At 40.0% G+C, this 24,983-nt stretch overlaps 1 protein-coding gene across 2 annotated transcripts in view; it reads left to right on the top strand.

Annotated features, from left to right (window-relative positions):
• Positions 1–24,983, top strand: part of JAG2 (jagged canonical Notch ligand 2) — a 134,504-nt gene that overhangs the window by 71,568 nt on the left and 37,953 nt on the right. For both annotated transcript variants that reach the window (XM_073609944.1, XM_073609943.1), the window contains exons 4-8: positions 2,616–2,870; positions 4,448–4,508; positions 19,988–20,118; positions 24,198–24,317; positions 24,621–24,734. In XM_073609944.1, coding sequence (XP_073466045.1) covers positions 2,616–2,870; positions 4,448–4,508; positions 19,988–20,118; positions 24,198–24,317; positions 24,621–24,734 — 681 coding nt within the window. The remainder of the gene's footprint in view (positions 1–2,615; positions 2,871–4,447; positions 4,509–19,987; positions 20,119–24,197; positions 24,318–24,620; positions 24,735–24,983) is intronic.

Raw genomic sequence — 24,983 nt, 5'->3', positions numbered from 1 at the left:
CCCAAAGGTTTTTCTCTAGTTTTACTTAGTGTTTGACCTTTAACAGAAGTGGTGTTTGTATTTTCAGACTTAATCAACATTGACCAAAGAAAGATTACAGTAACCCTGTAAACGGCAATTTGTTGCGTCTGTAAATTCCCTTCAGATTTTGTTACCATAATAGAGATCAACTGGAATAAAAAACAGATCCATTTATGTATATAAGTAACCTTAGCTACTGGCTATATATAATCCTAAAATATTTCTTAAATTGTCCTGCAGCCTCTTCCCTCTGTCCTTGGCTAAAAAGTAAGTCTATTGCTGTTTTCAGGAAGGTATCAAGTAGAAAGAATGTACAGGAAGCCGTCACATCCTGGATGATGTCATCAGCTTTGTTAGGCCTTAGGTCGGAGGACCCTCTGGAGAGGGCTGGCTTGGTCAGCTGTTTAATTGCATGCAAAGTAAAGGTGTCCCAAGCCTCCCAAAAGTTCTGTATAAAACCAAGCCAATGTATTGTGTTGATCCATGTTAATATGCAATACGTATGTGAGGAAACGAATAGGCCAGACATTCACACCAGTGGACATTAAAAAGTTCTGATGTACTGATTACTTGGGTTTTTTTGTCTTTAATATGGCCCCTTTCACACGGTCGATCCATTTAGGTCCTCCTGTCAGGTTTTTCAGGTGGACCTGATTGGACCATGCATTGTACTCTATGGAGCAGCAAATGTCAGCAGACACCTGTCCAACATCCAATCCGATCCTGTCCACCAAAAACAGACAGATGGGAGACCTATTTTCACAACTGTCTGGCAGATCGGATGGCAACGGATAGACTGTTTGTTACCATTCATTTGCCCATAGACAAGAGCGGGCTGTGTCCATGTGCGCTCTGCATAGCGGAGTAGACATGGACCTGTCATCTGCCTGCTTAGCAGATGACAGGTTGGACATTATTCTTATTCAGACTGTATCTAAGTTACCCAGAAACATTAGATGGCATGGCCTTGCTGCTGTTGAAAGCATCCATGCCGACCAATTTGTTTTGTCAAGGGATGGCCAGCACGAGTCACGAGTGTTTCTACAAATGTGTAAGCTACTTGATACTGCAGCAACAAAAAAAAAAATCTTCTAGGCTTCAAATTTTGCAAATTTCAGGATTGGATTGACCAATACAAAATTATTTTTGGAATTTAAAAATGCTTCCATTTGATCAATATTAGCTGTTTACCTGAAGTTCAACTTTACTACACTGTACTCTGTACCTTGGTTTCCTTGCCCTGTAGATAATAATTTATTTTGATATGGCCCTACTCTAGCATTTAATGCCCATGAAATCTAGCGTTAACCATGCACTCTGCATATTCTCACCTACATCTGCATGCTTTCCTGACATCTTGTCTGCTTTTTTTCTTATCCAAGAGCCAATAGATAATTTTGTAGATAGTCAATGTTAGACTACCACATGTCTGCTGTTTCTATACTGTTCCATGAGTTTAGAATCGGGATCTCCTCCTCTGCAAGCATGCAAAAACATAAATGCACAGCCACATAGCCAGATTTAAGGATCTAAAGTTCTTCATGTTTGTTCTGTCTTTAACAAGTTATAGGAAACGGAACAGTCTGAGAATGCAGGGTGAGCTGGACAGTCTGTATCCTGTTCATAGTGTTGACTAGGAAATGCCTTTTTTTGTTTAAATAGATGAAATAAGAGCAGATTCCAACAAAAGAACCTGAACTCCATTATAACTTGTTCATGTGTTTATGAACTGTATATGGTGTTTGTGCCTGCTGAATTGTGGTATCTTCACAAAATTCAGTTGGCTATACAAGGATACATCTTCATGGCTTTAAACAGAACTCTGACCAAAATGTTTTAACTTCTGCTTTTGAATAGAAATGGAAAGTAATGCAAACTGTCAGGTTTTTGTTGTAACGCAACACAAAATCTATCAAATGGGGGCACAGACAAGGACCGAACAATTGAGGCATAACTGTGTGTAAAGTACAAACACAAAATTTTTTAACAGTGCTCCCGGAGGAGTTTCCCTTCACTTCCTAGCCCAAAGGACAGGCCTCGTTCTCTTCCCATTCTAAAGTTGAACTGAATATTAGGACTTTTTTGCCCAATGGCAAGCTAGAGAGGTGGCCTGCTTTATCCGGTATCTGAGACCAGGGAAATTGCATATGCATTTTGATTGGCTGAACTTCAAAAGATGGAGCACCCAGTGCTGATACTTGGGTTTGGTATGTTGATTTTCAAACCGCACATCAGCTGCGAGACAGGCCACTGCTTCACCATGCAGACCAGTCAGATTTCAGTGTGACCTTTTTTTCTTTTTTGGCCCTAGAGCAGTGATGGTGAATCTTGGCACCCCAGATGTTTTGTAACTGTTTTCCATGATGCTCATACACCCTGCAGTGTAGTTGAGTATCATGGGAAATGTAGTTCCAAAACAGATGGATGATTTACAAAATGTAGGAAACCATAGTATTCAGACTGTCAAATTATTTTTAATGGGTTATGTCTTAAGACTATAATTGAGAACCACACACATACATTTTTATTACTAAATTGTAAAATGTAAGACACCAAATTATTTGCTCCATTTAACAATAAATAATATCTTCTAGATGAGAACCTCTTGATCGACCGTGTTCCTCATGCCGGAGTCATCAACCCTGAAGACCAGTGGACACCCTTAGTTTTGCAGGGCCATGTTGCCCACTTTGATGTGAAAATTAGAGTCAAATGTGATGAAAATTACTATGGAGTAATGTGCAACAAGCTTTGCCGACCAAGGGATGACTTTGTTGGCCACTATACCTGTGACCATTACGGCAACAAGGCTTGCATGGATGGCTGGATGGGGGAAGAATGTAAACAAGGTAGGCTATCTTTTCAAAGTGTAAACTAAATTTTCACCTGCTCTAAATCTTTATTTTTTTTCTGGTTGCAAAAGTACTGAATTGCAGTTGACCATCTGTGTCTGCAAGATACCTGCTGGTCTTCAAACTGAGCTTTTGAATCCTAGGCCAAGACTGTGTACATAGGTCAAGTGGAGTTTGCAAACAAATGTTTGTACCCAGGAGGAACAGCAAAGTGGCACTTAGTGGTGTACAGACAGTCCCCGGGTTACAAACACTATTTGTTCTGTAGGTTTGCTCTTAAAGGAGAAGTATAGCCAAAGCTCCTTTGGCTATACTTCTCCTATGGATCACAGGAGTGCAATTTGTTTTGCAGTCCTGTGACCCATTTTCAGCAGAGAGCGGGCTGAAGTTCGCTCTCTGCTGACGTTGATCCAGGCACCACATCGTTACAATAGAAGTCGGGATCCGCCGGGTGCCTGGACCTCTGAGTGCCTGAGCTGGCCACTCCACCCCCTCCACAGCCCAGCGCCTGTGTTCGATTGCTCGATTCTCAGTGCTGAGGCACCAGAGGACAGATACAGCATCAGAGCGATGCTGCATCCACCTAAGTATAAAACTGAAAAAAAGCTCAAACCCATACTTCTCTTTTGTTGAATTTGTATGCAAGTTGGAATAGGTACAACTCCAGCCAAAAAAATGAAGTTTTTTTGGATAGCATAGGGAAGGGTTACCACCCCTGTAGTGTTTGTTTTGCTGTCTCTTCCCCTGCTCAGAAGATGTCCCTTCAGTTTCTTTCCGTATGACAATTGGATTTTGAAAAATTTGGGTTGTTGTGCAAACAAGAATTTGTGATGAAGCTTTGGCGTAGACACCTTTTTCCCATGATAACTTACGGGAATGAATTTCCCTTCCTAGGGGTAGATTTCATCTCACTCCCTGTTTCTCCCTCCATTCGTAAGTACAAGTTGTTCGTAACTCGAAAGTTCATAACTTGGGGACTGCCTGTACCATTAAACGATGACTGGCTGGACTTCTTTGGTTCTGAATCTTGCCGTCTTCTTGGCTTTCCAATTGACTGAAATCCATTGTCAGTATCAGTGCTAATACACTGATAAAAAAAACCTTAATTTTGATATTGAAATGCTTCGGTAAATAGATAAACATCTGAAAAACACATCTCTGTTCAGCAAATGCATTGTTGAAGTTAGATAAAATATGGTAAAAATTGATAGATGCTCCAGCCTAAATGCATAATAAAGAGTTTGAAGAGCAGGTTGGCCTGTTCAACTTTTTATACAGTGCATCGGTTGCCCTGGAATTTTTGGTATTCTTGATAATCAAATAAATGTGGTGTTAATGTTTTATCAGCTTAACTGAGCAGTAAGGAAAGGAGAGCGGAAGGGAAACGGGGGGAGGTAATTTCTTATGTCACTTATTTTTTACATTTTTTTTTTTTTTTTTTTGTTTTGTAAAAGGAAAAAAAAAATCAACAATAAAATTTCATTTGGGAAAAAAAATGCTCTTATGTTTTTTTGTGAATAGTTTTCAACTGGCATATAAACCCGCACATGTAACCCATTTTCTTTATTTTACAGCTATATGCAAGCAAGGATGTGACTTGTTGCATGGTGGATGCGCTGTTCCCGGCGAGTGCAAGTAAGTTGTCATACAACCTATAATTCTTGCGCTGCTGACCAAGTTTTGTTCAAGGTCTAAAGCAGATTTTTTTTTTTTTAACCTTTTTACAGACCTCTCCAATGGATTGCCCATTATTTCTCCTAAGGTTAAAAAAATGTTCTTCCAGATCAGGATAGAACACATCTGGTTGCTGGGAGCAACACTTTTAAATATTGTCATGAACTACTTATTGCTCCATACGTTTTACTGGAATGCAAAATTCTGTAGAATGTATCAAACTATGTTGTCTTCATGACATTCATTTGTCAAAGTATAACCATCTCATGCAGGTTAATGTGAAGATGCCTTGGAATTCTATTGGAGTTTTTGGTCTGTAAATCATGTTTTGTTATAAAGAGTTGTATCCCAGAATTAAATTGGTTGAGTGATGCTTTTTGTTGGTTGGTAAAAAAAAAAATTTACTTTAAATTGGGTGGGGGAGGGAAAGCAGGGTGCTGTGTCAGTCTTTAACATACACTGTAGACTTGCCTCTGTTGTGTTTAATTTCATATCATTTTTGCAAAGCTTATAATGAATATATATGGCAAAAAGGATTATGTTGATGTATCATTACAAACCAATCGGGGGTTGGTTGATTGTGTCTTTAGAGCCGACTGTTTATGTTAATTGTGTGTGCAGACATTAAGATCTTAGATTGTGGTGATAAGGTGTTCTCCCTTTTTGAGACGATTTTGTCCTGATCAGGTGATGACCCTTATGGCTTTAAGTACCATCTCCCAGCAGCTAAGTTGTCTCATGGACATCTTCAACATTATCTTTTTAGAACAAAAATAAAAGGAAAAAAAAAATAGATTTCTTCCATCACAAGCAATCCGATTACATGGAAATAATGACACTAATGCCTCGTTTCCACTGAGTGGATCGGTACGGTACGCTATTTTGGGTGTTTCCATTATGAAAGATGCCCATGATACAACCGAACCGTACCGCTCCATTCAGGGTCCTGCTTCAGATGTGGGGCCAAAGAAAATGGAACGGTTCAGTTAGGGCGGAGCTACGATACATTCCACTGATTGGCTGACAGAAAACCCTCTGCTGTGCTATGCTGAGGCATTTTTTCTAAACCCTGTATGGCCCCTTGTGGTCCCACTTGCAGTGGAAACGCTCACCAGAATAGACCGGACCATTCTAGGCTGCCCGAACCGATCTGCTCAGTGTAAACGAGGCATGAGGGTCTTTTTTTTTACTACATGAAAGCTTATATGGTACAAGTGAGCAAGCGTGTGTACTCAGATGCCACCAGCACCAGTATTAACTTGATGAACCATAGACATGAGCTGGCAAAATATACATTTTGGCAGGTAGCTCTGAAAGAAAGCTACATGTCAGTAGTTCTACAGCAGTTCCCCAAAATGAAAGGCATGTTTTGTGATTTACGATTTGTTTGACTTGCTTGAGAATTTCTGACGCACCAAGAAGAGACAAGGCCAGGCTACGGGTTTTTTTTTTTTGTTTGTTTTTTTTTTTTTTTTTGTTTTTTTTTTTCATCCTTCCTTCCTTTTTTTTTTTTTTTTTTTTTTTTTATTAGAGCCAACTACTATACTGCATGTTTGCCATTCAGTCAATTTGCCTTGCTAAACCATTATTTGAGAGTGAGATGCAAGCAGTAACCCACCTCTGATCAAAGGCTGCTTATCTAGCCTTCCTGCAGAAACTGAAATGTTACTACTTTGTCGACAAAATTTGTCCGTATTTCTTTGATCCCAGCATTGGGTTTTGGTATAACCTGATTAACATCTGGTTGGTTCAGCCACAAGTGAAACAGTGGGCTTGTTTATCTCTGCCAAGCATAGTGGGAATCTGTTTATAGACTGAGCCATGAAGCCTTGAGCTGATTACAGTATCTCCTTAATCTCCCTTACAAGAATCCTCCATTTGTGTGCAATGTACTTCCCTGGTGGATTTTTTTTGACAGCCGTTCACACAATTGTCTTAAAGGAATATATAAATGGATTTTTGTACATATTTTTCTTGTCTGTTATGGGGTTTTTTTTTTTTTTTTTTTTTTACTTCATGTTGGATACATATACATTTACCGGCCACTTTATTAGATATACCTGTTCAATTGCTTGGTAACACAAATTGCTAATCGGCCAATTACATGGCTGCAACTTAATGCATTTAAGCATCTAGATGTGATGAAGATGACTTGCTGAATTTCATACTGAGCATCAGAATGGGGAAAGAAAGGGGATTTAAGTGGCATAGTTGGTGTCTGACAGGCTAGTCTGCATTTCAAAAACTGCATAACCCTCTCTAGGGTTCAGAGAATGGTCCGAAAAAGAGAAAATATCCAGTGAGCGATGGTTGTGTGGATGAAAATGCCTTGATGTCAGAGGAGAATGGGTAGACTGGTTTTGAATGATAGACAACAGTAACTCAAATAACCACTCATTACAGCCAAGGTATGCAGACTATCATCTCTAAATGCACAACACATCGAACCTTGAAGCAGATAGGCTACAACAGCAGAAGACCACCCCGGGTGCCACTCCTGTCAGCTAAGAACAGGAAACTGAGGCTACAATTCGCACAGGTTCACAAAAATTGGACCATAGAAGATTGGAAAAACTTTGCCTGATCTGAGTCTCTATTTCAGATGGTGGGCTCAGAATTTGTCATAAACATGAAAGCATGGATCCATCCTGCCTTGTATCAATGGTTCAGGCTGATGGTGGTGTAATGGTGTGGGGGATATTTTCTTGGCACACTTTGGGCCCCTTGGTACCAATTAAGCATCATTTAAATACCATGGCCTACATGAGTATTGTGGTTGACCATGCCCATCCCTTTATGACTACAGTGTACCCATCTTCTGATGGCTCCTTCCAGCAGGATAATGCTCCATGTCACAAACCACAAATCTGCAGCAACTGTGTGATGCTATCATATCAATATGGACCAAAATCTGAGGAATGTTTCCAACATCTTGTTGAATCTATGTCACAAAGAATTAAGGCAGTTCTAAATGGCAAAAGGGAGTCCAACCCGGTACCAGCAAGGTGTACTTAATAAATTGGCCTGGTGAGTGCATATGAATATTATGTAATCTATAGAGCCTGCGGCTTAAGCTTTAGTGTCCTCTTCCCATCATTGGCATGATTATTTTTTCGGCTGTGCTGAAACTGTTTACAGAACTCAATGTGTCATCAGGCAAGCACAGTTTGAGGTTTCGTATTAGAGCTGCTCACCTGGGTTTTCAGCTGGTTTTACACAGAGCAAATTTTGACACATTGATGAACCGAACGAAATTTGCTTTGTAGTTGGCCCTGTCTGCACCCCCCTGCAGTGTTGGATGGTAAGAGGCAGAGAAGTTGAAAAAGGTCCCGATGAATGTTGTAAAAGCAGGGAGGAGATCCTTGCACTATAGGCCATTCGGTACAGTTTTCTCTCCGGCAAGAATGTGAGCAGCACAACTGTAACATCACCAAATCTTATTCCATATCTGCAGACGCTGCTGTATGTATAGTGTTTGATCTAAGGCACTGCTGCCTCTGACTACCAATGAGGCTTAAGGCATAGAAGTGCCTAGGCACAGGAAGTGCATTGCTGTTTTTTTTCAAGAGTACAGTAAAACCTTGGATTGCGAGCATAATTCTTCCGGAAATATGCTTGTAATCCAAAGCACTCATATATAAAAGGGGATTTCCCCATAAGAAATAATGGAAACTTGGATGAATTGTTCCAAAACCATTTATTCATAAGTCCTTCAGTTTATAGTCCATATAAAAAGATTAGCAATGTGATCTGTTGTGTAACCATAAAATGTCCTTCCACAAATGGAGGCCTCCACAAGGGGATTAGAAGGAAAATACACTTCCGCTACACTTAGAGGCGCCTCTCTCCTCTTTTATACAGAGTATAAAAGAGAAGAGAGGCGCCTCTAAGTGTAGCGATATGGTTACATTTATGGAAGGTACAAGATTTAGCAACTCACATGATTGATTGATTAAAAGAGGCACATCTAAGTATGCAGGCTATGCAAGCTGTTCACATAGACCATCCCCCGCACTGCTGACTCTTAACGCTGTCAGTCTACAATCGTGACCGGGAAGACTACCCTGCAGTAGAGCGATCTGAAAGCTAGGCTTGACCTGCTCGTGGAGCGTAGCGTGGAAGGGATGACGACGATGGCGGTGAGGACTGTCTGTGGACAGCTTTACCCCGGATACCTGCATACTTAGATGTGCCTCTTTTAATCATCAACCATGTGAGTTGCTAAATATTGTACCTTCATTAAATGTAATTATATTGCTACAGAGGCATCTGTTCTCTTTTATACTCAATTGTGACGTGGTGCTACTTGTGTATCAAGACATCGCTTGTATATCAAGTCAAAATGTATAAAAAAAAAAAATTGCTTGTCTTGCAAAATGCTCTCAAACCAAGTTACTCTCAATCCAAGGTTTTTCTGTAAATCCTTAGTAAATTTACATGGGCCTGCCAATCTTTAACGAGCATCTGAGCGGGTCTTAGGAACCCTGAGTTCTTACTAATGAGTTGACCTAAAATCACCCTGTTGCCTGACCATTAATGTCAATGTGCATTCAACGTATTTTGCATGTTCTTTACTTGTAAATGCCTTCCTTGTGTAGACATCCAAAAGCCCTGCAACTGCTGCTGGGTGCTGCCATCATGTCATATTGGCAGCCCAGCAGACAGAGCTGTCAATATAGTGCCATCCTACAGTATTCCCCATGGGCTCTTTCACATGGGCGGCACAAGATGCACATCACCCATCTACAAACAGACATGGCACCCAGAGAGGATTGTACACATGGTGTAATGCTTTGCTTCGGGGCTGCAGCAAATAGAGATTGACAAGGGGTGCAGCCTGTCAAACTTGCCTATTGAAGCCAATGCAATTGCATACTAAAAGCTTGGGTTGTGGCGCGATGTTTAAAATTTTTTTAAAAGTTCTATTCAGCTGGGGGAAAAACAGTGTTGTCTCCATCTCCATAACGTGGAGGGGACAGAGCTGACCTCGCTGCTTGAGATTTCAGGGCACAGAAGTTTGTGATAGTTTTGCTAGATTTCTGGAAAGATCGACAAGTATTCCTTCACGCTTTCTAAACAGATAACAAAATGTTTTCAATTGCTCTTTTTAACTGACCTAAAGGGAGCAAGTTGGAGAAGTTTGTTAGTTTACTTAAACTTGTCAGAATATGGAGGTTTTTGCTGATGACTTCTGAAAATAGTAGTTGTCTGGCTATCATGCTGATGCAATTGCTTCAGTACTTTTAGACCCCATCCTGTAGGTAAGCAGATCAGGAGTTGATTTTATTTTTTTATTTTTCTTAATCTGCATGCTTATTGTAGGTCATTGACACAAAGTACTAAAGCTGGAGAAATGGCTAGCCTTCCTATAAGGGCAGCAACGGCAGGCCCATAATTCTCTCAGCACAGGTTTCCTTTTAAACTGGAGTACATTTATAATTCTGCCTGACCTCATTTCCGTTATTTTCCTGGAAGTGTTTACAAGTATTAACTTCCTGAAATGTTTCTGTATTGAAATGTGACCTGCAAGCAATGCATCCATTTTGTTCACGATCTGTTTTTTTTGTATAGTGGTGTCATGTTATGCAGGTTTTTAGAGAACACTACTTCTTTCACGTCGATCCCTGTCCCAACTGAGCTTACATTCTAATGACCACACCCATTCCTTGGTTACATGCGCCAGTGTCTGGCTTCGTAAGACTTTCCTCTGGAGCCTGTTAAGTGTACAATATGTTCAGGCATTGCCCAAATCTCCCAAGAACTTTTCCCCAAAATAGTGTGTGGACATTCTCTCTAGGTGGATGGCATTTCAGTGCAGCAAGGGTATTATGTCGACAGTAAGACTGGAGTCCTTTGGATGTTTGGGAGAAAAATGTTTTTTTGTTGGCATGGCACTTTTGAAGAAACTTTTTCCCACCCTTCTATCTCCAGTGCTCATGACTTCTGATAACGGCAAGCTCCTGTAGTGTTTGCCTCTGTGCCGGAATCTTCAACGTTGTCTGCATCTGCACAGAAGCTCTCCGTAGACCTAAATAGAGGCTGCAATGTAGGAGTAGGGGCCCCGTTGATGTGAAGGAGTATTTTGAAGAAGTATTGCTCCCTTATTTACGTTCATCTGAAAATGCTAGTTGCCTGTTATGCTGGCCCGTTGGCTTCAGTACTTTCACTTATTCAGAAAAATTAGAAGAAGCAGTCATAAAGCACCCTGCCCCCGCCCCCCCCTCCGCCCTTTCTGTCTAATCACAGCACCCTCTTTTACTCCTCTCCTGCATAGACCTACCTTTGGCAGAGCAGACAGGATTCAGCCTGTGTATCTTTTCCAGGGTCTCTGAGCTGCAGATCTGGATCATATTAACAAGTGGGTTATTTCCCGCTTGTTCTGAAAAGACTCCCACTCTGTGCAGATCTCCAGCTCCTCCCGCCCACTGCTCTGCTGATAGGATGACATCATGGGAGGGAGAGCGGGGAGAGGAGACACAGCATGGCTGTTGCTTACCTCCTGCTGTACATCCTGGTCATCAACAGGCCATGGACCAGTTTTGGGGACTCCTGCATTATCCAGCTCTTGGGACATGCACCTATCATGGCGGCACACATGGGGCAAAAATAAAAGCTTAAATTTGGAGCTTGTTGGTTGTTTGGCTACTCAAACTTGTCGTGCAGTGGTCTTACATCAGAACAGTGTTTCAGATGACAATTTTTATACATCATTTTTTTTTTTTTTTTTTCTCTAGGGCTTCATACTATGCCATAGAGAATCCAAACAAAAATTCATATTGTGTTTTTGTCCTCGAAGCCTATTCTGCTTCACTTCCTTCCCCCATTTCTCTCGTAATCTTCCTTGTATTCAAGGTGCCAGCTGTTTGTTAAGATGCTCTTTAAAGAATGACATTGTTACCCCCATGATATTCCGTCTTGAAGGCTCTTCCTCTCCATTGCAAGGTCAGTGTATCCTACACAGAACAATAACTTGGGTGCAGGCATTAAAGTTTGGAGCCCGATAAGGTTACCTAGACTACACAAATGCTATTTGTTTGTTTCCATCCAATGCTTTATTTTACAATTTGTTAATGTGCTTAGTCAAAAGACTTTTTTTTTGTTCACAATGCTCTGTAGTGCAAGTCATTTTAGGTCTCTGGCCAAAAGCTGTTTACCATCGCTAATCTCTGCTGTTGGTTATGTTTCAAAGAACTGCTATTATTTTCCCTCCGATTGAAAGCTGAACTCCAGGCAGGCGTTTAAATACATGGATGAAATGCATATATGAAAATTTATTTTACAGAACAAAAGATTTTTTTGTTTCACTTGTTCTAAGATATACATGGCCCAGCACAGTCCTTTGTGACAGAGCGTGAAACCTATTTCCCTCTGCAGTTAAAAGGCCAACTCTGTGTATGCGTGAAAATTCCTCCTTGCAGTGGGCTGTGCCTGCACTGCAAGAGGTGACTGCTCATTTTAGGTCTAGGGGGCATGGAAAGAGGGTTTACTTACCCGCTGTTCTCTGCTGCTAGACTGGTTCCACAGCATCTTCTGCCCCATGTTCCACCAGCTAAGGTTCTGACATCAAGACCAATGCAGGCTCCATAAAAGACAGTTCATCACTGGAGCATTGGAAGAGTGCCATTTGCCGGAGGAGCGGAGGACTTGGTAAGTAAAGTGCTTTTACGCTAAGACCTGAATAATCAGTTAACACTTGCAGCCCCACTGCAAGGAGGAATTTTCCAGAGTTGGGCTTCAAGTAACACTTCCAGGTTTTGTTCCTCCTCCAGCCTGTGACTGGACGGTAAAAGGAGAAGCAGCAGACTGAGCTTATCCCTCCTGTCAGTCTGCTTTCTTCAAATAACAGCATATTCCTTATTAGCACATGACCACCGCAGCACAATTGATTGGCTCCTTGTGCTGCTTCTTTGCCCTCCCCTTCTGAGCTCTTTCGTACAGTAGAATGTGAGAGATTGATACCAAGCCAGATAAAGCTACATGCACTCCTTGCATTTAAAATTACTTACAATCTATTAATGAATACCAAGCTGCTTTAATTTACCCCCATTGGGGAGATTTCCCTTCACTTCCTGTCCCATAGCCAAACAGGAAGTGGGGGGGGGGGAATTCCCCTAAAGTGTGGAAATACTGGGGTGTATCCAGGGATGCAAGAACTAGTGTCCCCATTAAAAGATTTTGCCAGTATTTCTGTTCTGGGAATAACCCAGATTTATTTTTTGTGATGATGGTAAACAGGGCAAATATAGAGGGGGTGAATCTCCCTAACAGGGCCCAGGCAGCAATAAAAACCTGATAGATGTTCGAATCCCTCTCTGCTATATTTGAAACAAAACAAAAGTTTTGCTTTGCGCTATACTTTAGAGTGAAATTCCAACTGCGTTTGGAAAATCCAGTAGACTTTCATTTTTATTCGCTTTTAAAATCAGTTTATAAAAGTACTCTAAAAGTAGTAAAGATGGGGATATGCTGCTTTTTACATGTCGATCTGACCATTTTTAAGTTTTTTTTTTTTTTTGTATTTATGTATCTATTGGTGTGATGTGTATGTTTGGCGAACTCCCATAATGAGAACGTCATTAGGCCTACACAGACTGGCCAGCTAGTAGATCGTTGCCTGCAGCTGAACCTCATTATGCACATCCTTTAGCCTTGTGATTTTGATATTTCCTTGAGTGTGTGTCCTGCTGATCTTACGTCAATGTTGTGAAATGCTGGTCCTCTATAAATTGTGAGAAAATCAGCAAAAAGGATGTTATCCTGGAATGACTTCTTTAAAAAAATATGTCTTGACCCGGAAGTACTTGCATCTCTGACTAAATTCTTTATCTGCATCCTTTCCGGTGTTGCTAAACTGCACAAATCTATTTTTAGTTTGAATAGTTCTAGACAGGCCATAGGTCAGGGCTTCTAAAAACAATCCATAACATCATTGCAGAATTCTGAAGATCTCAGGTTTACATCTGATGAGCTCTATGATCTGAACTTTTTTTTCTCCCAAATTATGCATTGCGATTATTGATGTTTGGAAGAAAACCTCTTTTCGAGCAAATGACATACTTACTAAAATACAAGGTCTGCTTAGTTTGCAGTCGCCACATTTTGATTACAAAGCGCTGGGTTAAAGCAAGTTGCCAGCCTCTTTGTTGCTCACTAACTAGCCTTCACAAAATTGGAGAGCTGAGGATCCCAAATCTTATGAGAACATGTACTGTGCAGGGGTGCATCTTGTTGGGTTTGCTCTCCTTTAGGATCCCACAAGAAGACCCATTAATGACACCATCACCTAAGGGACCTTGTTGAATGCTGGGCTGTAAGGCAGCTAATTTTGTTCTATTCCCAGCATTTTGTTATAAGAGGGTGTAGGGGTGCTGCTACAAAGGAGGACCTTGTATTTTAGGGCAAGGCCCATTTTAACTATTTGTTAATTCTTCAGCAGTTTAAGAATTAAGATCAGTATTTTTTTCGATTGATTGCTTATTTGGTATTTTCATTTTGTTGTAGTCTGCAGTGACAGTTTTCATAGCACTTGTTGTGGCATGTATGGCATTTTGAGCATTAGTTATAACTTTTAAGATTGCTAGAATAAAATGAAAACTACAGTTAGAACCGTTTTAGTCACTTCTGTGTGTGTTTGTGCGTATATAGGGACTTCTGCTTTCTAGGATGCCAATGGTGAAGAAATAAAACTACCCTCATATCTCTAAATGCTCATCTTTCTGTCAAATGTAATTTGGTCCCCCAACTGCTGTTTGCCTGACTTTACCTGTTAAAGAAAAGCCTGTAATGATAAAGTATGGAGGCTGCAATTACTAGCCTGTCCTTCTGAAAACATTGATAGTTCCTTGGTTGCCAAACCGATCAAATGTCTTTTTTACTTTGAGTCATTGACCTAGAACAGGAATGCAGATTTGGCGTTCTGTCCTTGCTGGTTGCACGTCCGTTTTATTGCACGTCCGTTTTATTGCACACATTCTGCAAGGGCTCAAGAAAACGATGGTTCTCTGTGCCCTGTTTACACCACAACATGCAGATTTTTTTCTGTGCAGGAATATGCAACGTGTATGCAGTTTTCTGCATGGGGTAAACCTAAAATTAACATTGATGTAAACAGGGCACATAACTGATGGACATGAAAACTGATGTCAATGTGCTTAAAAAAAATGTCTCTGCAAGTGAAATCTGCGTGGTTTTAATGCATATATGGTGTGAATGAACCCTTAAAGCGGAATTAAATCCTCCTTTCCAGCCAAGGAAGGTGCTTCAGTTTTTAGTTTTATCTGCAACTGCCACACGTGTGATCAGTTATGACTTTGATGGTTTGACAATCTGGTTGAGGACACACGCAATGCAACAGTTGGCAATCTCAGCATTACAGGAATGTAACTTTTTTTTTTGAAACCGTTAAATCGATGGGTTTAGTTCCACTTTATGATTTACTGCTGTTCAGGGACTCTGGGCTTCAGCAGAATGGCAGCCTCCAGCAAGAAGAAATGGCAGGCAATTAACTGTACAAACTAATTTTGGTAGTATGATTATTGTGGAACATATGTTCCTTGCTAAAGAACATTATATTTTTTCCAGTTGTTATGGGTAAAGTTCCACTTAAATAGACTGTATACAGATGGTCTCTTTGGCTTGCCCACTTGGAATCACTTATGGACTTACCATGACCACCTTTTTATATCGCCATTAAAAGGGGATTTTCTTCTCATTCAATACTGCGTTTTAGATTTACAAAAAGTAAAACTGGACAAGGAGGATCTTTTTGGTGGAGCCATAAATGAAGCCAGGAACCATACCTAAAAATGGAATTTTGGATAGAATGTTGTTTTGGTGGGAATATAATTAGGTGTTTTTTTTTTGGCTGAAAATATTTACATTCGGCAATGTATTGGCTGGAAGGGTTTTGGCCAGAAATGGTTGACAGCCTAGTTCAGCCTTGGAAATACAGAAGAGGTTAGGCAACAAATTGTTGCTTTGTATGAATGCATTCTAGATACTGTAATTTGTTCCAAGATGTAACTAAGAAAGAAATCTCCTTTTTAAAACTTGCCTGTGCTGATGGCATATGTTGTGACTTAGGATTCATGTAAATCTGTTGGTTTCCGATAAGGAAGTCAAATTAAAGCTGGCCCATCACCTGTAAAATTAGGACACAACAGACTTCCTGTTGTAGAGGAAGCCTACATTTACTCTTCCCTGGTAACAGCAGAACTGATGGACCTAACACGTAGTGACCCTTTGATTCATAAACAGTGTGTTCCGCTAAAAATAAAAAATGTTCTGCTTGGCTGGAATGCCAGAATGAGATCTTTCTCTTCGGCATGCCATGTGCAGATTCTTTTGTCTTCAAGTTTCAGTTTTTTGTTAATATTTTTTTTTTAATAACTTTTGAGAACGTTTTTTGGTTATGTACAAAACAAAGCCCTGAGGCATTCCTTTTGCATGAATTTTGGGTAAGGCCTAATACTCATGATAAAACTTACTGGCAGCTAATCGCCAATCAAACCTCTAGCTGTTTTGGTCAAAAGAAGGGAAGACCTACCCCCCTCCTCACCAGGTCAATTGTGGCTTGCAAAGGGAAAGAAACCATTCCCTTCTCTACCCCAAAAATGATCTAGAGTCAGTGTGGTTGCTGCATTAGTTAGGAGCATAGTTAATCCACAGTTTGCAGCATTTAAAAACGTTGTGGAAACATCTAGATTAACACTGCTGTCCTCTTCTAGAAATGCTAGTTAGGTGGCTGTTATGGTGATCCAAAGGCTTCAGTGTTTAGTCATTGACCAAGTATGCATTGTCTCAGAACAAGCCTGATAATCCAGGCAACTAATATTATAGAAGGTCAGATATTAAGTACCAAAATATATTCAGAAACGTGTATGTATATTTCTTTTATAGCTTAGAAAAGTCTAGGCTTGTGTAAATGGCATCAGTTTGACATCAATTCAAGATATTTTAAAACTAATAAGAATTTGAGAGGTGTATTTGACATGCTTCAAAAGTTTTTTTGCATTGCCACAGACTAATAGTGATGCAAAGGCTGTCATAACAGGCCCTGAATTATGTTTTCAATTATAGCTCATTGAGTTGGTGTAGCTTTATACAGCATATCCATGTAGAACACTTTTTTTATTTTTATTACATATTCTGTTGGCATTTTTGCAGCAATTTATTCAGTGAACATTTCACGCAAAACTATTTTTGGTAGACTTTTAACTTCACTTGTTATGTAGTTTGTTGCACAGGATTTTCATATGTTCGATTTGATGTGTTTTTTTGTTTTTTTGTTGTTTTTTTTACGGTAAGGATTAGCTATTTTGATTCTAAAGGCAATTATTTTGTAGTGTATATATGTAAAGTGTCCATGGGAAGGGAATCTACATGATAAAAGCGCAGCATGAATGCATAACACTCATTGTATGGAAAAGGTTCTTAAAATAACTCCGGTGAAAATTGACAAGACAGCTGTGTCTTCACCCACCCCCAGGCCTTGAAATAACACTTCCACAATGTGGATCAACAGACTGGCCAGCCTCTTGCCAATCCTGGACCAATATCTGCTTTACTAAAACAAAAAAATACAATACAATAAAAAATGTGGTATGTAAAGTAAGTGTAAAAATATTGCTTCTATTTAAAGGCATACTGTAGTATTTGAAGAGACCCTGTTACCAACTTCAAGTACAAATAAAAGCACACCAAGTATTTTAGATTCTTTTCCTTTCCATAAATGTTTACATTCAGTTTGAACTTGCTAGAGAATGTGACTACTCCAGGAGGAGTCTGTTCCATAGCACAACCCCCCTCCATTCTTGCACTCCATAGATTTATCTTCTAGGTGTGACTAATTGCGGTGTATGCTGCCCCAGCTCCTCCACCCTCAACGTTCTACAGAACCTTTTATGAAGCTGCTGGGGGAGAAATGAAGGGAAACACTGTCAAGTGACAACTGAGTTTTGCTGAGGCTGCTCACATCACATCCAGGATGGCGACACCCAGCAGCAGTCTCTGGACTTTTGGATGTCTACATAAGGGAGGCCTTGACAGTTGAATAACATGAATAAAACACTTTCAATTGGCATATCATCTAATGGGAAGATTGTTGTTGAAACAAATGGTCTGACAGAAGGTTTTTTTAATGTATACTGCATAAACCTGTCTTTTTTTTTTTTTTTTTTTTTTAATTTTCAAATCTTTTTTTTATTAAATTTTTCATGTACAAAACAAGTATTGTACAACAAAAACAGCCATACAGTGCATAAACTAGTGTTGCCCACGCAGTGGACATAAATTCAAAACACATGGTACAAATGTTGTTGGCTGGCAATGGTGTGACTGTGTAAATCTGCACCATCAGGTGCCAAAACCTAATATATGGCATTATAACTGACCCAATTTCCCGTGGCAGGGTCTGCCAACCATTTGGCCCACACTTTATTGTATTTGGCAGGACATCCCCCTATTTGTGTGTCTTTATATAATGGGAGATTGCTGGTAATCAATTGTTTCCAGAAGGTAATGGAAGGTGGAGCCTGTTTCTCCCAATGCAAGGGGATGGCTTTTCTTGCATAAAAAAGTAGGCTAACCAGGGTTTTTTCCGCCCTGGTATGAAGAAGATTGTCAATAAGGATTAATAGACAAATTTCAATGGCTTGAGGGTCTAGTATTGATGTGTAAGTATTGATGCTGGTTAGCACATCCGACCAAAAACCTGTAATCTTAGAATATGACCAAAAGATGTGGTACTAGTCACCTTGGGAATAACCACACCCCCAGCACTCCGAAGGATGGGAGGTATTCATTATGTGGAGCATAGTGAGGGGAAAATAGGCTCTATGTACTATTTTAGGCCCCATTCACACTAGCGCGTTTTTTGATGCATTTTGCATTTTGCAGAAATGCACGGGAATTTTTTAACATGGGTTCCTATGGAACATGTTCACATCAATGCTTTTTTGTATCTCTGCGTTTTTGGAAAGGGTCGGGGACTTTTTTTCATGCAAAAAGCAGCGTTTTGCATGTAATGGTTTTCAATGGACAAGCATCAAAAACGCAAGTGCAGCGTTTGTGCAGCGTTTGTGCAGCGTTTGTGCAGCGTTTGTGCAGCGTTTGTGCAGCGTTTGTGCAGCGTTTGTGCAGCGTTTGTGCAGCGTTTGTGCAGCGTTTGTGCAGCGTTTTTGGTGCGTTTTTTTTTGTAATTTTTTTGTAAGACTGTAAAAAAAAAAAAAACGCAAAAACGCGGCAAAAACGCGGCTCAAAAACGTGGCAAGCATGAAAAAAAAACCTCCAAAAACGCTCAAAAGCAACATGCATAGGTGTGAATCGAGCCTTAAACTGGATTAATCTGTCACTTAAACTAGTGTTTTAGATGGAAGATCCCAAATGTCGTCCCAATCATAGTTATCGAAGTGTGGTGCATCCCTCAGCCATTTATCCCTCTGTTTGTCTAATGGAGGCAAGGCAACCAACACAAGATGGGCATCAATGTGAGATGTAGGTTTTTCGATGCATTCAGTTCTGAACATCCGTTCAAGCTTTGACTCTTCGATGTAAATCTTTACCAAGTTGAAAAAATATATATTTCACGTATCACTTAAATTCCAAACTTGCTGCATTTATCATTGGTAATTTTATATGGGGTTGCCATATTTGCGCAGGTTCTGCTTTCTAGCTGGTTAGTAGTTCCGTAGAATGGTTGGTTTTTTGTTTTTCTTTATACCTATAAATCGGACACACTGCCTTAAAAATAAGGCTATCTGCATTTTTTGTTTACTTCAGTCTTGACGAACTAGTTCAATGGGAGTTGCCTTTAAGAGGAATGTTGTGGGGCAATGTTGTGGTTTTTTTTTTTTTTTTTTGTTTTGTTAGTTGCCATGTTGGGGCAAATTCATGCTGGCATGTAAAAGGATGTTAGTTCCAAACACCTTTTGAAAACTACTTTTCCAACTCAACAGCAGATTGGAATTGTGGCACACCTTCCCTGGGCATAGACTGTTGTGCTGACCTGATGGGTGAGCATTTGAAATCCAGGTTGAGTGCCACCCTCTGCATCCAACTCTCCTGTGTGAACCAGAGACCAAAGGTGGCACCAAAATGAAATTGGTAGTTATCCTTTTATGTTTTTACCAGACAGGTAGTCTTGCCAATCATATTGTTTCTTGTTTCAAATGCGTTCTTATCCCCTGAAATGTATGTTAACCAGTTTATGAAAATTTGGAAATATATTTTTTATCAATCCTTTATGTGCTTTTGCTGGTCTGCCTAGATTTTTATTCAGTTGTGCTTTTTTGAGTTTGTTGAGCAAATAAAATGTAATACTTTAGCAACAGTCGAAGTTTAAAATTTTCACTTTCTCTTTTTTTGCGTCTTTAATGTAATGCAGTGAGAAACCTCAAAATTGCTAGAAAATGTAAAGTGTTCCTTGTCCATTTTTCCTCTAGGTGCCATTACGGATGGCAGGGTGACTACTGTAACAAGTGTGTTCCATACCCCGGCTGTGACCATGGGAGTTGCCGGTTGCCATGGGATTGTAATTGTGAGACTAACTGGGGTGGCCTGCTCTGCGATAAAGGTATTGTGATTTATTTTTAGTTATTCATTTTTTGTATGTTTAGTGCATTTAATCATATGGTGAAAGTTTAATCAAATAAACCCATTGCTCTTCATGAAGATTTTATCTTGAGCTTAAAAGTATACATGTATCCAAGCTATGGGTGTGCAAGTATTTATGTATTCATAGCAAACAACCTCCCACTGTAGGCACTATGTAGCATTTCATCCTCCAAAGTTCTTAGTCTTTAAAATCTTTGTGTCTGTCCTGGAAGTGCCACCATTTTTTTTCACCTCCTGTATGCAGTGGTCTACAAAATCTTCTGTAAGGACCACCTATGGAAAACTTTTTGCTCCTTTCACTGGCTCATGGCTGCGTAGTGTTTTCCAGTAGAGGGGAATTTACCATGTGAGCCTACAGGTATTATAAAGATGGCCCGCACATGGATCAAAATTTTGATCTATGTATGGACAGAGTGGTTGAACAGAAGTGGATCCACCAATTGACTTCTATAGAACCGCCCTGTTGGATTTTTGCTGATCAGTGTATTCTGACGGTGGAGAAATCTGAATGTGGATGGGGGAATAACGTTTTTTGTTTTTTTTTTTTCTGTTTTTTTTTTTTTGTTCAACCAGCAGGTTAAAGGGGGGGAATCTATGGGCTGCTTAAGTGGTGTGTGTGTGTGTGTGTGTGTCACAGCAAATTTTCTCATATACAGTGCATCCGGAAAGTATACACAGTGCTTGACTTTTTCCACCATTTGTTACGTTACAGGCTTATTCCAAAATGGTTTAAATTATTTCGCTCAAAATTCTACAAACAATTCCCCATACTGACAACATGAAAGAAGTTTGTTTGAAATCTTTGCAAATTTAATAAATAAAAAAACATAAAAATCCCATGTACATAAATATTCACAGCCTTTGCTCAATACTTTGTTGCAGCACCTTTGGCACCAATTACAGCCCCAAGTCTTTTTCAGTATGATGCTACAAGCTTGGCACACCTATTATTTTTGGGCAGTTTCTCCTATTTTTCTTTGCAGGACCTCTCAAGCTCAATAAGGTTGCATGGGGAGCGTCCGTGCACAGTCATTTTCAGATCTCTCCAGAGATGTTTGATCAGGTTCAAGTCTGGACTTTGGCTGGGCCACTCGAGGACATTCACAGAGTTGTCCCATAGCCACTTTTGTTATCTTGGCTGTGTGCTTAGGGTCGTTGACCTGTTGGAAGATGAACCTTCGCCCCATTCTGAGGTCCAGAGTGCTCTGGAGCAGGTTTTCATCAAGGATGTCTCTGTACGTTGCTGCATTCATCTTTCCCTTAATCCTGACTTGTCTCCCAGTTCCTCTGCTGAAAAACATCCCCACAAACAGCATCACTGCCACCACCATGCTTCACTGTAGGGATGGTGTTGGCCAGGTGATGAGCGGTGCCTGGTTTCCTCCAGACATACTTGCCATTCAGGCCAAAAATCAGTCTGTTTTATCAGACTAGAGAATTGTTTCTCATGGTCCGAGTTCTTCAGGTGCCTTTTGGCAACCTCCAGGAGGGCTGTCATGTGCCTTTTACTGGCTTCCATCTGGCCACTCTACCATACAGGCCTGATTGGTGGAGTGCTGCAGAGATGTTTGTTCTTCTGGAAGGTTCTCCTCTCTCAACAGAGAAATACTGGGAGCTCTGTCAGAGTGACCATCGGGTTCTTGGTCACCTCCCGAAGGCCCTTCGCCTTGATCGCTCAGTTTGGCCAGGCGGCCTGCTCTAGGATGAGTCCTGGTGATTCCAAACTCCTATTTGCGGATGATGGAGGCCACAGTGCTCAATGGGACCTTCAATGCTGCAGAAGTTTTTCTGTACCCTTCCCCAGATCTGTGCCTCAATACAATCATGTCTCGGGGGGGACTTCAGGGCTTAGTTTGTGCTCTGACATGCGCTATGAACTGTGGGAGCTTATATAGACAGATGTGTGCCTTTTCAAATCGTGCAATCAGATAAATTGTGTAAAGGTGGACTCCAACTTTGTAGAAACATCTCAAGGATGATCAGTGGAAACCGGATGCACCTGAGCTCAATTTTGAGTGTCATGGCAAAAGCTGAGAATACTTATGTACATGTAAATTTTTTTTTTTTATAAATTTGCAAAGATTTCAAACAAACTTCCTTCATGTTGTCATTACGGGGTATTGTTTGTAGAATTTTGAGGAAAATGATTAATTTAATCCATTTTGGAATAAGGCTGTAACATTTTACAAAGTGTGGAAAAAGCGAAGCGTTGTGATTACTTGCCGCATGAACTGTATGCCGCAGTTTTAAAGAACCTCTTTGTAGACAAGTGGTGCTGCATATTGTGGTCTTAATCCCCCCCCCCCTTCTTCCTTTGCACATAGTAATGTGTAACATTTGTCAACCTTTCCTCACAACCCCCCCATATTTGCTGTTGCTTTTTATAAACACAGCATAAGGTGCTAGGCCAACAAGTGATAACTTTAGGACAGTCTGCTGTAACTGTAGCGTCACTGAAACCCATTGACGTTGCCTGCAGGGTGACAGATGAAAGAATTTATTTTTGCATTCTTGCAGATCTGTTCTGTTAAGGTTTTTTTCACAATTTCAAATCTCAAACACCCGCGCAAAAACCTGTGATACTTTAAGATATATGAATGCGAGCTGCATGTCTCAAAGCTAAAAAAGCAAACCAAGTCAGGTCTAGAGAGACCGTGCTCTGTAAAATTACAACCAATAATGCCAAATACTAAATGTTCATGAAAACATAAACCTCATAAATGTCACTCCAATGCATTAAAAAAAATAAATTTTAAATTAAAGTCCATAAAATGTGTTCTGTGTCTTTAATGCCATCCATAAGTGAAATAAAGTTCCACCAAACAAAGGAATGTGTTGCCTCTTCCCCTCTTCCCCACGGCTCACACTGCACTCACCAGAAGTATTTGACCCCCTTTTTTCAGAGTAAATGGTCAAATGCTTTTGGTGAGTGCGGTGTGAGCCAGTGGGGAAGAGGCAACACTTTCCTTTGGCACTTTTTTTCCTTCATTTATAGCTGGAATTAAAGACACAGAGCACATAATTTATGGACTTTAATTTAAAATGTTATTGTATTTATACATTTGGTGGATTGACACATTTTATGAGGTTTAGGTTTTCATGCATATTTAGTATTTGGCACTATATATTTTAATTTTACAGAGCGTAGTCTCTGTAGAACTCTTTAGAATTTGTTTCACAATTTGAATGGTGGAAAAATTGTGTATTGTGTTCATCTGTTTGGTCTTTTGTTTGGGTTTTTTTTTTGTTGTTGTTTTGTTCTGTTTTTCATCAACTTTTCACTTTGTTTAAGTTAGAACAGTAAGTAACAAAACACTAAAATATATTCGTCTATGACTAGATTTTAAATGGGGTGTGTGTATATAGTTTTGCCCTGCAGCAGGTAATAAATCTCTTGGACACCATTCAGGGTAAATCCAGCTAGTCATTTCCCACAATGCAGTTTTGTTAACTCTTAGGCATAATTCATTGTTTTCTTACAATCCAGTTAGCTGAATGAAAAAAGATTCCCCCATCCACACACTTGATGTGGATGGGAGAATCATCCCATGGAGCTATTGTATTCTTAAAGCAGGAAGGCTTCCCTGCCATTACAATACACTCATTGGCATCACTGGCTATAGCACACACTGATCAAGCAAAATTTTTCCTACCGCTGATTGTACAGAAATGGATTGAGATCCACTTCTGTACAACCAAGCCTGCCCATAGATGGATCTAAATGTGGCCGGTTCCTACTGAACTGTCTTCATTTTGATCCAGGCTGGCTTTACGCATCCAAAAATTAACTTGATTAGAAACTTCTTGTGACTGACCAGTAAGCCAGATAGCCGGTTTTGCTGTAATGGCTACACTGGGAGAAAAACACAAAATGCCTAATTTTTGTATTTGGTTTCTTGGTAACTTTGATTTGTTAGTGTCATATTCTCTAACATGCTGTAGTATAATAAAAACAGAATCTGCTTCAATGGGCTGCAAGACCCCAAAACCGATTTTTAATGTACAAAATTATTTATTTTTTTTAATTTCGGCTTTAAGATCTGAACTACTGTGGAACTCATCATCCATGTTTAAATGGTGGAACATGCATGAATACGGAGCCTGACAGATATCATTGTGCTTGTATGGATGGTTATTTGGGGAAGAACTGTGAAATAGGTAAGTGGGGAAAAAAAAAATCTTCTTTGCTTTTCTCAGTTTTTTTTTCTTCCTGTTTTTGAGAGTGGTGGTGGATGAGTTATGTATGACTCTAAACTTTTATTTATACAAATTACATTTTTTTTTTTTTTTTTTTTACCTTCACTTGGCTGTTACTAGTGTTTGAAAGCCTTGTCCCCTCACTTTTTAGAGAGCCAAATATTTGAATATTGATGTATTAGGCATCTTTGTCACATATCTCTCCAAGTTTTTTTAAAAAGAAAATGAACCATTAAAATTTTTTTTTTTTTTTGCATTTTGTAGCGGAACATGCCTGTGCGTCCAACCCTTGTGCTAATGATGGCATCTGTCATGAAGTCTCGAATGGATTTGAGTGCCATTGCCCTTCTGGTTGGACTGGACCCACCTGTGCAATTGGTATGTGTCATTTTTGACCTGGAATAATTCTTGCTGCCTCCTGGCCTGACTTTTGGGTACCCTGCTGCTTGTTTGATCTCTGGCTAAAGCACATGTGGTGAAGTCTGTGGTTAGACATTGAAGTAGTTGTCACTAAACACTTAGGTGCCGAGTGTGTTCTAAGTAAATAATTAGGTTTACCATCTTCCCGGAAAACTGGAAAGTTATTCACCCTATATAATTTTAAGAGGCCTCACTTTCTTTTGTCCT

This window comes from Aquarana catesbeiana, linkage group LG13 (assembly GCF_042186555.1).
Source record: "Aquarana catesbeiana isolate 2022-GZ linkage group LG13, ASM4218655v1, whole genome shotgun sequence".
NCBI lineage: Eukaryota > Metazoa > Chordata > Amphibia > Anura > Ranidae > Aquarana > Aquarana catesbeiana.
The sequence above is the reverse complement of the archived record's forward strand: the minus strand, read 5'-3'. Positions and strand labels throughout refer to the sequence as shown.